This window comes from Argentina silus (assembly GCF_951799395.1).
Source record: "Argentina silus genome assembly, chromosome: 3".
Lineage (NCBI taxonomy): Eukaryota > Metazoa > Chordata > Actinopteri > Argentiniformes > Argentinidae > Argentina > Argentina silus.
The window spans coordinates 6,227,471-6,239,843 of NC_139657.1; the positions used below are offsets into that span (position 1 = coordinate 6,227,471).

The 12,373-nt window shown below is 43.3% G+C and overlaps 1 protein-coding gene across 1 annotated transcript in view; it reads left to right on the forward strand.

The window, feature by feature from the left end:
• Nucleotides 1-9,539, forward strand: part of tmprss4a (transmembrane serine protease 4a) — a 12,710-nt gene extending 3,171 nt beyond the window's left edge. Inside the window, exons 2-13 of the mRNA XM_083666302.1 lie at nt 2,033-2,087; nt 2,435-2,581; nt 2,767-2,919; nt 3,158-3,284; nt 4,098-4,217; nt 4,687-4,730; nt 5,317-5,479; nt 5,738-5,904; nt 6,767-6,862; nt 7,253-7,395; nt 7,650-7,799; nt 8,244-9,539. Of these exons, the coding sequence (XP_083522428.1) occupies nt 2,033-2,087; nt 2,435-2,581; nt 2,767-2,919; nt 3,158-3,284; nt 4,098-4,217; nt 4,687-4,730; nt 5,317-5,479; nt 5,738-5,904; nt 6,767-6,862; nt 7,253-7,395; nt 7,650-7,799; nt 8,244-8,255 (1,377 nt within the window). The 3' untranslated portion in view covers nt 8,256-9,539. The remainder of the gene's footprint in view (nt 1-2,032; nt 2,088-2,434; nt 2,582-2,766; nt 2,920-3,157; nt 3,285-4,097; nt 4,218-4,686; nt 4,731-5,316; nt 5,480-5,737; nt 5,905-6,766; nt 6,863-7,252; nt 7,396-7,649; nt 7,800-8,243) is intronic.
• The last annotated feature ends 2,834 nt before the right edge of the window (nt 9,540-12,373 follow it).

Below are 12,373 nucleotides of genomic sequence, written 5' to 3' on the forward strand. Positions count from 1 at the left end.
TTTAATGGTTTATTTCTTTACACTACAAACACTATTCTAATCATAGGCAATCTGTACACATGACATTTGAAAACAACCAAAAATGAGTACAAAAGGACAATAATAGAAGTACAAAAGAACAACAGTAGGAAGGTGCATGTTGTGTACAAACACCCCTTTGAGCCCTATCCCTGACTACCCACCCACCCACCAGCTGTCCTTCATACAGTTCAGGTGGACCTTCACGCTTCAGGAAAGGCGGGGTGCTTGACAACAATGACAACCATCATGAGTAGGGCTTGCCAAGAAACACTTCCAGGGACATAAAAACAGACACATGAAACATCATCATCATCTTCTTCATAATCATCATCATCAGATTGGCACTGTATTTGCGGAGAGATAGAACAAAAAGGATGAGGAAATGAAGGCCTTAAATGCTCCAGTAACAGTTGGAAGCTGCCTGTTTGTGTTATACTGCACTTTTCGATGTTGTTGTCGTTTTGCTGTTACATATGAAGAGGGCAGGTCAGTCAAGTTTCGGTCATGGTCTTAGGATAATGACTTGCAGTTTTTCTTCTAAAGTATGTTTCAACTTTCATAACAAGAGTGGAATGACAAATCTAACCACTTATCGTTTGGAAATAGGTTAAGTGACTCATGCAACTGTTTCATGTGGTTACCGTAACATGTACTCGACTTATCTATTGTGCTGTAATTTCAGGAATATTCATTAAGCATCATTAGTATTGTTGTATATAGACTTGAGTCATGAGCCACACCCTGCTGGGTCAAACCATCTCAGACAGGGCCTGTGGCGCTAGTGACAGACACACAGGTACAACATGACTAGTGACACACCGTATGTATTGTGTGTGTGTGTGTGTGTGTGTGTGTGTGTGTGTGTGTGTGTGTGTCTGTCTGTCTGATCCTGTCACGGCAAAATGCGTCTGTACCAAAACAAACTTAGTGGCAATATAGGCGGGGCAGTAAATATTGTCAGTGGACTTGTGTTGAGAAACACCTATGACGTTCCCCGTTCAATAATGACAATAGGCTAAAATAGACACTTATTTCATAATAACGGGCAGCAGTTGTCGACCTATCGGGCAAAATCCCTCATTGGTAACCCTACCAGTACATCCTCTATAAATGTGTGAAGGTAGGACGGGCTTTCTGTAAGGCAGCCCCCACTCTTGGGAACACTCTCCCAAACCACATCAAAGAATCCAACCTTCAAACGATTCCTCAAAAACCCATCTTTTTAAACTTGCATTCATCTTTATCTTGCATCTTTTTTGGAGAGAGGTGTTATTTGTTTGGTCCGATCAAAAAGCATGCATGACATTAGCAGAATTGTAAGACTTTGTCATTGCAACGTTGCAATGTTGTTATTGGTGGAAAATAAACACCATGCAGAGGTCATTATCTGATGGGGGTGGTCATCTCAAACTTCAAGTCTGGGCAAAGCCATCATGCTCGCATGCTGTCGGCAGAAAAACAAGACAGAATGCGAAGTTTCCACGGGAGAGGAACTCCCACGAACTCACGGGGGAAAATGCTAAATACAGTCAGTGAATCTTCGCGTTTGAGAGGGGCATTTGGTTTGAGCAATGTGCTGCGCATATCACTAATCTACAAATCACCTTTGGTAAATAAGTAAGCACCAGTTATGTGATCAATATCAGCGAATCTGCGCAGTGCCTTGCTGAGGCTAATCCTCTCAAACGCTGAATTTGTTTTGGCATTGATTAGGCCTACTGCGCTTTATGTTCCATGTCCAGGGGTGTGATTTTTAATCTGCTGCAGTAATTATTCTGCAAATTCGGCTGTTAGGGAGAGAATCATGTGATAGGATGTTATGCAGAGAAATATGTTTGTAGGACAAGCTATGTTTGCGCACATGGAAGTCAGTGATTTATGTTTTCTATGGGTTAATGAGGCAATACATGTGATATGACTAAAACGGCCCATGGTTTCATCATAATAACTCACCATGCCATTGCTAGATCAGGGTAACCCACTTTCTTTCTCTCTCGCTCTCTTTTCTCAGAGTGACACCCGACAAACTGAAGAAAGCACTATACCTTTAAATCCTGGACATCACGGTAAGCCGTCATTGAGCAATTGGAGATTGGAGAATGTAAAACCTTGTCGTTGCATAACATTTCAGTCATGTGTTTCATTCTTACAGGCGATACTGTATGACGCCTTGGAAAAATGTAGATCTTCACAAATGACTTCCCCTTTCTCCACGTCTTCCCCATCCTCTCTTTCTCTTCCTCTCTCGCTTTCTCCCAGGCCCTCTCCCTTCCTCGCTTTCTCTTTCTGTCCCCCCCCACAATCTCTCTTTCTATTTCTGTCCCTCTCTCTAAGTGGTTAGGTGTCAGTGGAATACATTGTCAGGTATTGACCCAATAAAGTAATATTTTAAATTCAAAATTCTCTCTCTCAGTTGTAGCACGGCCTGGTAGACACAGGAAGCCCATGACGGTCCCACATAAGCCCCAGAAGGAGAGGGGGTCGAGGACGAAGAGGATCCTGATCACTGTGCTTGTTGTACTGGTGGTCCTGGGTATACTGGTTACAGCTGGCTACTTCAGTGAGTCCACCTCTAACATACTGTACACCCAAGAATAGCCAATTTCCCAATTCTAACTAAATGTACATGGATTCTCAAGTTCAGTCTAGTATCGCAATAGGCTTTATAACTTGGCACTGTCCTTTTTTTCCCTCTTCTCCATCCCTTCTCCATCCCTCCTTCCCTCCCTCCTCATTGGCCCCCAGTCAAGAAGCTGATCGACAGTAAGTACTTCTTCTGCGCCAGGTCAGTGAAGTTCATCCCTCTGGATAAAGCGTGTGACGGAACAGAAGACTGCACAGGCGGAGAGGACGAACTCACCTGCGTGTCCAGCCGTAGAGTCAATACCACCTTCCCAGGTAAAACACACAGTCTTGTACACGCGCACACACACACACACACACATAATTGTATTACACATATTGTATTTGCAAATGCATAATTGCAAAAACACTCTAAAGTTATATTTCATCTACTGTACAGTACAACCGCCATCTCAATCTTTTTCTTTTCCATCTTTCATCTTTACCCCCCCCCCCCCCCCCCCCACACACACACACACACACACACACACTCTCTCTCTGTCTTTGTGTGTAGTGCGTCTGGTTTCTGAGAAGAATATTCTGCAGGTCCTCAGTGGGGGGTCTACTTGGAGTAGTGTATGCAGCGATGGCTGGACCCAACAACAAACAGACACAGCCTGCCAACAGCTGGGCTACACTCAGTAAGTCTCCTCAACACTCACCTCTGATCACTTTGTAGAGGGGGAGACACACTGCTACTGTAGGATACAGTACACCCATCATGGAATCCACATGCTTGCAATGAAACAACAGCAGATGCAAACCGAACATAACATAAACATTTTGAATAATGACATGATTAAATAAACAGACAGATACATAGATAGATAATGTGGATAAATGAAGAGTTTCAGTCCAAAATGCTATATATCCATTAGCTAATGGTTGGTCATGTTACATTTCTGATTAAACATCTAAACAATCAAGATTGATTACAACTTCAAGAATATGATTTTTGTATGAGCATATAACTGAGCATGCTGTTGTTACTGTCCTTTACTGACCAAATCTGTCACAAAGGGTTTTTATATCATGACAGCAATCATTTAATCGGTAGAATTTTTTTTGAAAATGGTGGATATACATTTTGCAACAAAACTCTTCAAATAGATGAATTCAGGACAAAAAAACTATGTTTTAAGTTAGATGTTTAGAGTTGTCACAGGCTGAAAAAGACAGGGAATGAGATTGAGCACCATAACTCTAAATCTGACCTATACAGGGTTTTCCTGTATTGGGTTTTGAGTCCTGCTACAGTAGCTTTCTACTTCAAACAAGATAGGCTATACTCAGCACTGGGCATTTTGTTTGCTTCTCTCAAACAGCCTAATACTTCAGAGAGGTAATAGACCTTATAGTGTACCATTTTCAGAAGAATAGCCTGTCTAGGTTTGCATTTTGATTTATTTATTTATCTAGGTTGTAAATCTGTGTCCTGACTCTCTCTCCCACAGCAAACCTCGTAGCACCAGTGTCTCAGTGCGGACCCTGTCTTCCTCCCTGAAGACAGGGTCATTCTCAGCAGTCAGATCGGGAGCCAGAAACAACCCTATTCAACTGATGGTCACTAACCGGTAAGTCAACTTCTCCCCTGACTGGAATCTTTTTTTTGCTGTCCAATTGTCTCTGTAATCACTCTGTTGTTTCTCTGTGTTTGCGCTGATATTGGCCATGTCCATCGTGCTGTTTGCAGTAAGGTGGTTGGCTGTGTAGGTGTCGGTGACGCAGCAAATAAAACGCATGACGTACGCTGACGACAGATGACTCCACGCCAGTTTACACACACTAATTAAAACAGCTCATGGCTTTGTGAAAATAGATTAAGCTTACTCAGTGTTTCTGCTTTTGTTCTCCCAGCTTCCTTCTCAATCTCTCTCTCACACGCTCTCTTTTGTAATGATTACTCCTTTTCTTTCTCTCTCTCTCTCCCTCTCCCCCCCCTCTTACCTCAGTAATGTTTGTTAATTGTCTTTTGGGTGTGTGTGTGTGTGTGCGTGCGTATTTGTATGTGTTTGCTAAATACCATTCTCTGTGTCTTTACAGCAAGGTGTGTGCCTCAGGCACCGTGATCTCCTTGACCTGCTCAGGTGAGCCCTGATTCCCTGACACCCCCCCTCACCCCCACATACACACACACACTCACACACACACACACACACACACTACCCCCTCCTTACCTTTACCTTGTCTTTACTGTCTCCATTTTGAAAATCCCAGTAGGATATTCATGTATCTGCTTTAGGAATAAGGCTTTGGGGGGATGAGAGGAGGGGGACATAGACACACATAAGTTCAAACAAGTCATTGTGGCCAGTGCACATCACATGGGCATGTTCAGGCAACAAAATCCAAAACCTCTTTGGCAGATGGAGAATGTAGGCAAACCAAATAGGGACCAGCCACCTTGTGATGGAATCAATTCTAGCCTGTATTTTATCATCACTACAAATAGATTCCCAGTTCACTTCGACTTGCTGCTGAACACTGACCTCCACTGGCCAAACTATCCAGAATCAAACCAGTAAAAAAAAACACAATTGAAGCTCAATGAAAAACATGGGCCATGTTTGAATACCTACAATACCATATGGCATTGAGCAATGTCATTTGTCATTTTTTTATTATTTCAAGTGGTATGCTCGTCACCAAAAATAATCTGTGTGTGTGTCTCAGACTGTGGGGAGGTGGAGACCAAGGAACGTATTGTGGGGGGCTTGGATGCGGTTATAGAGGACTGGCCGTGGCAGGTGAGCCTGCAACAGAATGGACAGCACTCCTGTGGAGGGTCCCTGGTGTCACCGCGCTGGGTGGTCACCGCTGCCCACTGCTTCTCCAGGTCAGTACAGGTCTATCTACTGTACCACTAAGGGTCTTTCCTCGTTACATATTCTATACTTGCATTGAAAACGTCCCATCTGTAGAGGGAGATGTTTTTAACACCTTAAACTGTGAAAATGTTCAAACTCTATAAGCAACTGGATGAGACCGGCATGGAGAGAGGGACTATGATTATTACCGAATGTGCGAATGTGACTCATCTCTCTCTCTCTCTCTCACTCAACCCCCCCCCCCCCCCCCATTCTTTGATCTGCAGTAGTAAGAAGGAGTTGAGTCGCTGGAGGGTGGTCTCCGGGAGGACCTACATGGGAACCGCGGGGGGCTCGTACGTGGACAGGATCATACTGAACGGCGACTACAACGCAGCACGCAACGACTACGACATGGCTATGATGAGACTGACCAGTCCCATCACTGTAGGAGGTAAAAACTCACAAACAAGCGTCTTGATGCAAACTACAGTTCCCATGATTCCCTTGGAGAATTGCAGAATTTAGAAGGTTTTAACCAAGACAGCCCAAAAATTTAATTACATTTTTCTGGGCCTGATTCTCGCGTTTTGGTATAACAGAAGGATTTTTCAGAAGGATTTCCTCTCAGTATTATTAGTAGGACAAATGTAGTATGAAGATAGAGTTCTATGTCCTCACATATAGCAGTGATACAAGAGGCACTCTAAGTGAGCCATCAGCTTCAGATATTGGCTTGAGCGTAACCTCCAATTTATCTTGAGGGCATGGTAAAATAGCATTTTGGGTATTCTTAATGGAATCTAGGATCCAATATGATCGATTGCCTGTCACACAGGGATGAGCAAAGCATTATCAATCATTATTAACCATGAAATATCTTTTAGAATCAGATATAACGTAATGTTAGCTGTTACCACTTGTATTGAGTTTGCTTCGTCATGTCCTTAACCGTTTGAAGTTGTACTTGGGAATAAATGTATGTCTTATTCTTAACCCGTCCTCTGTTCTTCAGTGTTATATTTCCAATTCTTCAGTACCACTCACGTGTCCCCTATATTTTGTTGTATTGCATTTACCTGACGTGGTCCTTGCACCCGGTATTAAAAAGCTGAGAAGAAAGTACAAAAACCAGTTGAGGGTGACGCTTAACTATAAGGAAATGATGACTACTGTTGTGACTACTGTTGTGACTACTGTTGTGACTACTGTTGTGACAACTGTGTGACAACTGTGTGACAACTGTGTGACAACTGTGTGACAACTGTTGTGACTACTGTTGTGACAACTGTTGTACCTGTATTTCTATCCACCAGAGGTGCGTCGGCCTGTGTGCCTGCCCCCCAAGGACCTGGGCCTCAGTGCAGAAGCTTCTATGGTGGTGACCGGCTGGGGATACCTAGAAGAGAATGGTGAGGACCCACAACACACACACACACACCGAAGATGCACACGCGCACACACACACACACACACACACACACACACACACTGTGTCTATCTTGCTGCCTGTTTGTCTGCCTGTCTACCAGTTATGTCTATCTTTGTTTCTGTCTATCTCTCTTTCTCTCTCTCTCAAACCTACACCTTCTCATTTTCTCTCACGTTATAATGAACAAAGATAGATCCATGATACTATACAGTACAGTACTATATGTGCATTGGCAAGTCATGTCACCTATTGGCTCATGGTACTTGATGGCACCTACAACTCACTATGTTGTTGATCGTCTCTCTTACCTTCTGCCCCCCCCCCTCTACCTACCCCGTCTCCCTCTCCCCTGTGTTTCCTGTCCTCTCAGGTAAAGTGTCCCCCGTCCTCCAGAAAGCTAACATCCCACTCATAGACAGAGCTAAGTGCTCCAGTCCCGCTGTCTACGGCTCATCTGTTACTTCCAGGATGCTTTGCGCCGGCTACCTAAAGGGCGGAGTGGACGCATGTCAGGTAGGTAACCCTACACACACGCCAGCACACACACACGCACACACACACACACACACACACACACACATGCACTCGATGGAGATTATCCATTGAAAGTGTGATAAAAATCCACGACTAAACTCAATCTGTGTCAATCATCCGATATGTGTTTCCAATAGCGTTTCAGGGTGTCATCATCGAACACAAATTGACATTTAGTATCCCCCTGCTGTGTTGTGACTATAATTAAATGATTGTTGTCCCTTGTCTGTTAGGGGGACAGTGGCGGTCCTCTGGTCTACCTGTCGGGTCGCTGGCGACTGGTAGGGGTGGTGAGCTGGGGCATTGGGTGCGCCAGAGAGGGGCGGCCCGGAGTGTACTGCAACGTGGAGGAGATGCTCAACTGGATCCACACAGTCATGGAGGTGTGTTATGCAGAGTAGTAGAGGTTACGGTTACACTTTACGTAGAGCAGGGCTGCCGGGTGGTCCAATCAGACCTGTGGGTGATTTGCGCCAAAAACAAACAAACATATATATTTACGTATATTTAAGTTAGCAAACTAAAGTCACTTTTGTCTTGGTTTTACACCCTCCCCAACCAACCACCTTCTTATTGTAGCCCTCTGCCGGTTGCCATTGCCTGGTGCGTGCATGCACACACGCTTAGGTGGGACTTAGACTGTCGTGAGCAGGCGCACGTATCCTATGGCCTGCTATAATGTTATAGTGACCGGCCTGCTATAAGGAGTGACTGTATAAGGCGTTATATGTGTGTGCCTCATGGAAAGTGTTACCATTCTTGCTATATGTTGTTTACTTGCATTTTGAAGTATTAATTTTGACCATGTTCTTTGCTTATCCTTTCAGGAAAACCCCTAAAGTCCCACATGCCCCCTGTGTTATGCTGGAGAGAATGTCAACATGGAGGGAGGTGGTTCTACATCGAGCACTATCAGGAGAACGGAAGAGTAGTCCTCTTCAAAAGTACTGTTGACGATGAAAAACAGATAGATTAACACAAACACGCCACGCACATGCACACGTGCACACACACACACACACTCACACAAACAGACAGACAGACACACACACACACACACACACACAACTCCCCATCATTTCTGTTTCAGGTGTTTGTTTCAGGTGCCAATCAGGGTCTATGGCATATCTCAGGGGATCACTACCACTCATGTGGTCAGATGTAGCTGTCACAGGGGACAGTCTGGGTTTCACATGGCACAGCACTAAGAGCCTCAGCCCACACAAGGTGCCTTTCTACTGTCTTCATGCCCATAAGGCTGTGAGTAATGAGCAACATACAGTAGCCTACTTGACTGTGTTTGTGCCATGCTTATTGATGTTTCAGATCGTTTACTGAAATATTGTGCTGTTATATTGTGACCATGTGACCCTGTGCAGGTGTCGACTTTGTTCGGCACACAACTTCACCGTGGTGAAATATCTTACAGATTGAAAGTCAGTGTAGATTCTCAACCACTGTAAATGCCGATCTAATGTTGAAATGAGGCTTAGCTTATGGTGCTGATTTGTGATTTGTTTTATTCATGTTTGGTGTCCTTGGGAGGCACAGTACCCTTGTTTCACTGAACATATACCAGGGGAGGCTGGTGGTGGTAGAAATTGGAGGACAGGTTAATTGTAATGCATGTGTTTTAATGCATGGGTATCAAACACATGTTTGATACCATTCCTCATTCCATTCCATGCATTACAACGAGTCCTCCAATTTCTAACTCCACCTGTACTTCACTTGTGCACTTTCGGGGTGGGGGGCAGCATTACTGTATTCTGTATGAATAGGAAGGTAATTCACATCATTAGAGTGATGGAAAGGAATTCAAGCCATATTCCCCTCTACTGAATCCAGTCCCAATTTGATATGTGCCATTCATCGGGTTTTCAGTGTGCAATCAGAAAAACCAATGATTACTTTCACCAAAGTGACCTTCTCAAGTTCTGATTGTGTGTTGTCCAAAGGAAATTGTAGATAGAAGGCATTTCTTTGTATTTCTTGTATACTTGATGTACTTGGTTGTCTGTGTTTGTAATGTATTTGTTTTTGTACATAAATTTGTTGTTGGTATGATTTATACTTCCTGTACCTGTAAATAAAATGTACAATAAATCGTATGCTATACATGCTACAAATGGTAGGCTATTTTATTCAGTGGTAGACCTAGGTTCAAACAGTATTTGAAATGAAGCTGTGCTTGATTGAGTTTGCCTGGCACAATGCAACCAATGGAATAGTCCCAAAATTGCAAACCCTGCCCATCTGGCCATGCAGGCAGACACAAGCAAACACTCAAAGTAATTGAAAGTACCCAGGTCTAGTACTCTGCAGTTCCAATATCAACAATCAAGGCACTCTTCAGTCACAGCAACAAAAAACACAGGTCCACAATGATCGATCATTTTTATGCAAACTTTTATTCTGATATATACTTTTTTTTTTTTTTTTTTTTTTACAATCCAGAGAAAAGGAGGAGAGGAGGAGGAGTGGCACATTCACTGAGAGAGTTGGTAAAGGAAGTATTGTGTTAGAAACTGGGGCACATGGGATTTGGAGTTGGATCAGTCAGTGACTGCCTCACAGCAAGCTGTAGTGTGTTGGTAGGTACTGTACAAGAGGGTGAGCTGTTTTCCATTGTGACAGACAACTACAGGTGGCCATGCTTGACGGATTGAAGTGACAATATCATCACAACCTTTGACCGAGTACATGTCCTGTTTGTGGTTCATTTAGGGTTAGGGATACGGTTACAGGAAGTGGCTGGAATACCAGATGGAAAGTGCTGTTTTTTTCTGTGTTTTTTTCTGTCACAGCCACAATAGGGACTACTAGGAATGTATCCATGACCACATAATATGTATCCATACTGCGTACTGTAATAACAAATCAATTTCATTTCTCAACTTTATGTCCTTGCAGAGAGCAGACTTCACAAACTCTTGGCTTGGCAGTTTGTGTTTTCAATCTACTTCGTAGACCTCTGTTCATTCGATGAAGCTTTATTTGAGCTTCAGGGAATTCATGATAAATACTGCGTACTGTAATAACAAATCGATTGTTGCATTTCTCAACTTTATGTCCTTGGTTCATAACTGTGAAACAACAAACTATCGTTGGATGCATCACTGAATACTCTCACTATGTGCACAGGCTGTCTGACACTATGAAATTAATGAATCATTTATTGTGCAAGTGCTCTGTAGAGTGTAACACAATGTGTGTTTAGTGCTGTATCCATGACCACCCATGTGTGTAGGCCTAAACAATCGCAGGGTGAGTTCTGCAGATCTGCCACTGTGATGCAGGCTTGAGCTGCCTGCAGCTTTTTGAAGTGTAACATAACATGCGGACCACAATGCATCACTGTACTGCAGTTAGGCGGGCTTGTCTCTTACTGGGCGTGCTCAGCACACTGCTGCTCCCATCGGTTCAGGCAGAGACAGTCAAGCCCAGAGTCTGTGGATCGGAGCTCAGACATGGATGGTTGAGCTCAGAGCTTGTGGATCTGATCGCACTGAGGAGGCAGTGTTTGAGGAACAGTGATCGGAATAGGGATTTGGGAAATATAACCCTACCAGTGACATTCATAGTTAATCTAAGAGCTAAAATACTGAAGGAAGTTTTGAACATTCTTTTAAAAAAGGGGGTATGAATTGGCAAGTAACAGAATAAGCAAACAACTAGCTGAATGGATCAATCTCTTCGTATACATAATCGGTTTTACGTAAAACATCAACAGAGGCTTCATTACACAAATACATTGACAGACATAGACTAACTGAACTGTATTGCTTTTCCTCAGCGTCAGGCTTTGGGTGTTTTCCCTTCATTATGGAAGGGGTAATGCTCCACTGACTTAACAGGGAACCAATATTGGGTTTTGGGTTGTGTGTGTGTGTGTGTGTGTGTGTGTGTGTGTGTGTGTGTGTGTGTGTGTGTGTGTGTGTGTGTGTGTGTGTGTGTGTGTGTGTGTGTGTGTGATTTTGCCTCCTCACTTATACAACATGCTTTTTTTTTTCTACAGGGTAATACAATGGACAGCAGATTCACCATGAATCACATCAATGCAAATAGTAGATTATGATCATGATCAGTGCATAGGACAGACTGAGTGCCACCATACCCAACATCAGGTCATGGATTCACCCTGCAGTTGCAGAGGTTATTGCATTATCTGCTTATATATAAAGCACAACAGATGAGGTCAGTCTCTTATTGCTTCCTATTGGCAATACCACAAGCATGGGGTTGACAGGGCATGAAAAACAAAGAGAGAATAGACTTCAAACCATATCTAGTCAACAACATGTACTGTATGGAGAGCAGAAATTGGGTTGCGATGTTGCAATTATTGTATTGTATAATGATAAAAAAATATCACAAACTAAGTCAAGTGCCACCCTTCCACAACGTCTGGTGGTGGTAGCTACATTCCTCACATTTGTTATTGCAGCAGCTCTTAACACCTCACTGAAGTAGCTGGTCCTTGGCCTTGGGCAACCGGACTGCCGAGGGTTACTTTGGAATCTTAAAGTGTGAAGGAATCTAAAATTCACTGTCTTTGTGTCAATAAGGCTGTGAGGACTGAGTGAATATGCAGTGAATATAGTCTACTTGACCGTACTGGTGTCATGCTTATTGACGTTTCAGATACTTTACTGAAATGTTGTGCCTTCCTATTTAGACCATGTGACCTTGTGCAGTGGATGACTTAATGTGTGTCTTCGACACACAACTTCACAGTGGTGAAATATCTTACTGAGTATTGATCCTGAGTATTGATCCTGCCCCAGATGCCCACATTGAGAGTCAGTGTAGATTCTCAACCATTGTAAATGCCAAGCAAATGGCAATCAAATGTTGAAATGGTGCTTGAGTAAAGGGCTTAGCTTATGGTGCTGATTTGTGTTGCCTTATTCATGTTTGGTATCCTAGGGAGACACAATATCCCCTTTTTACTGAA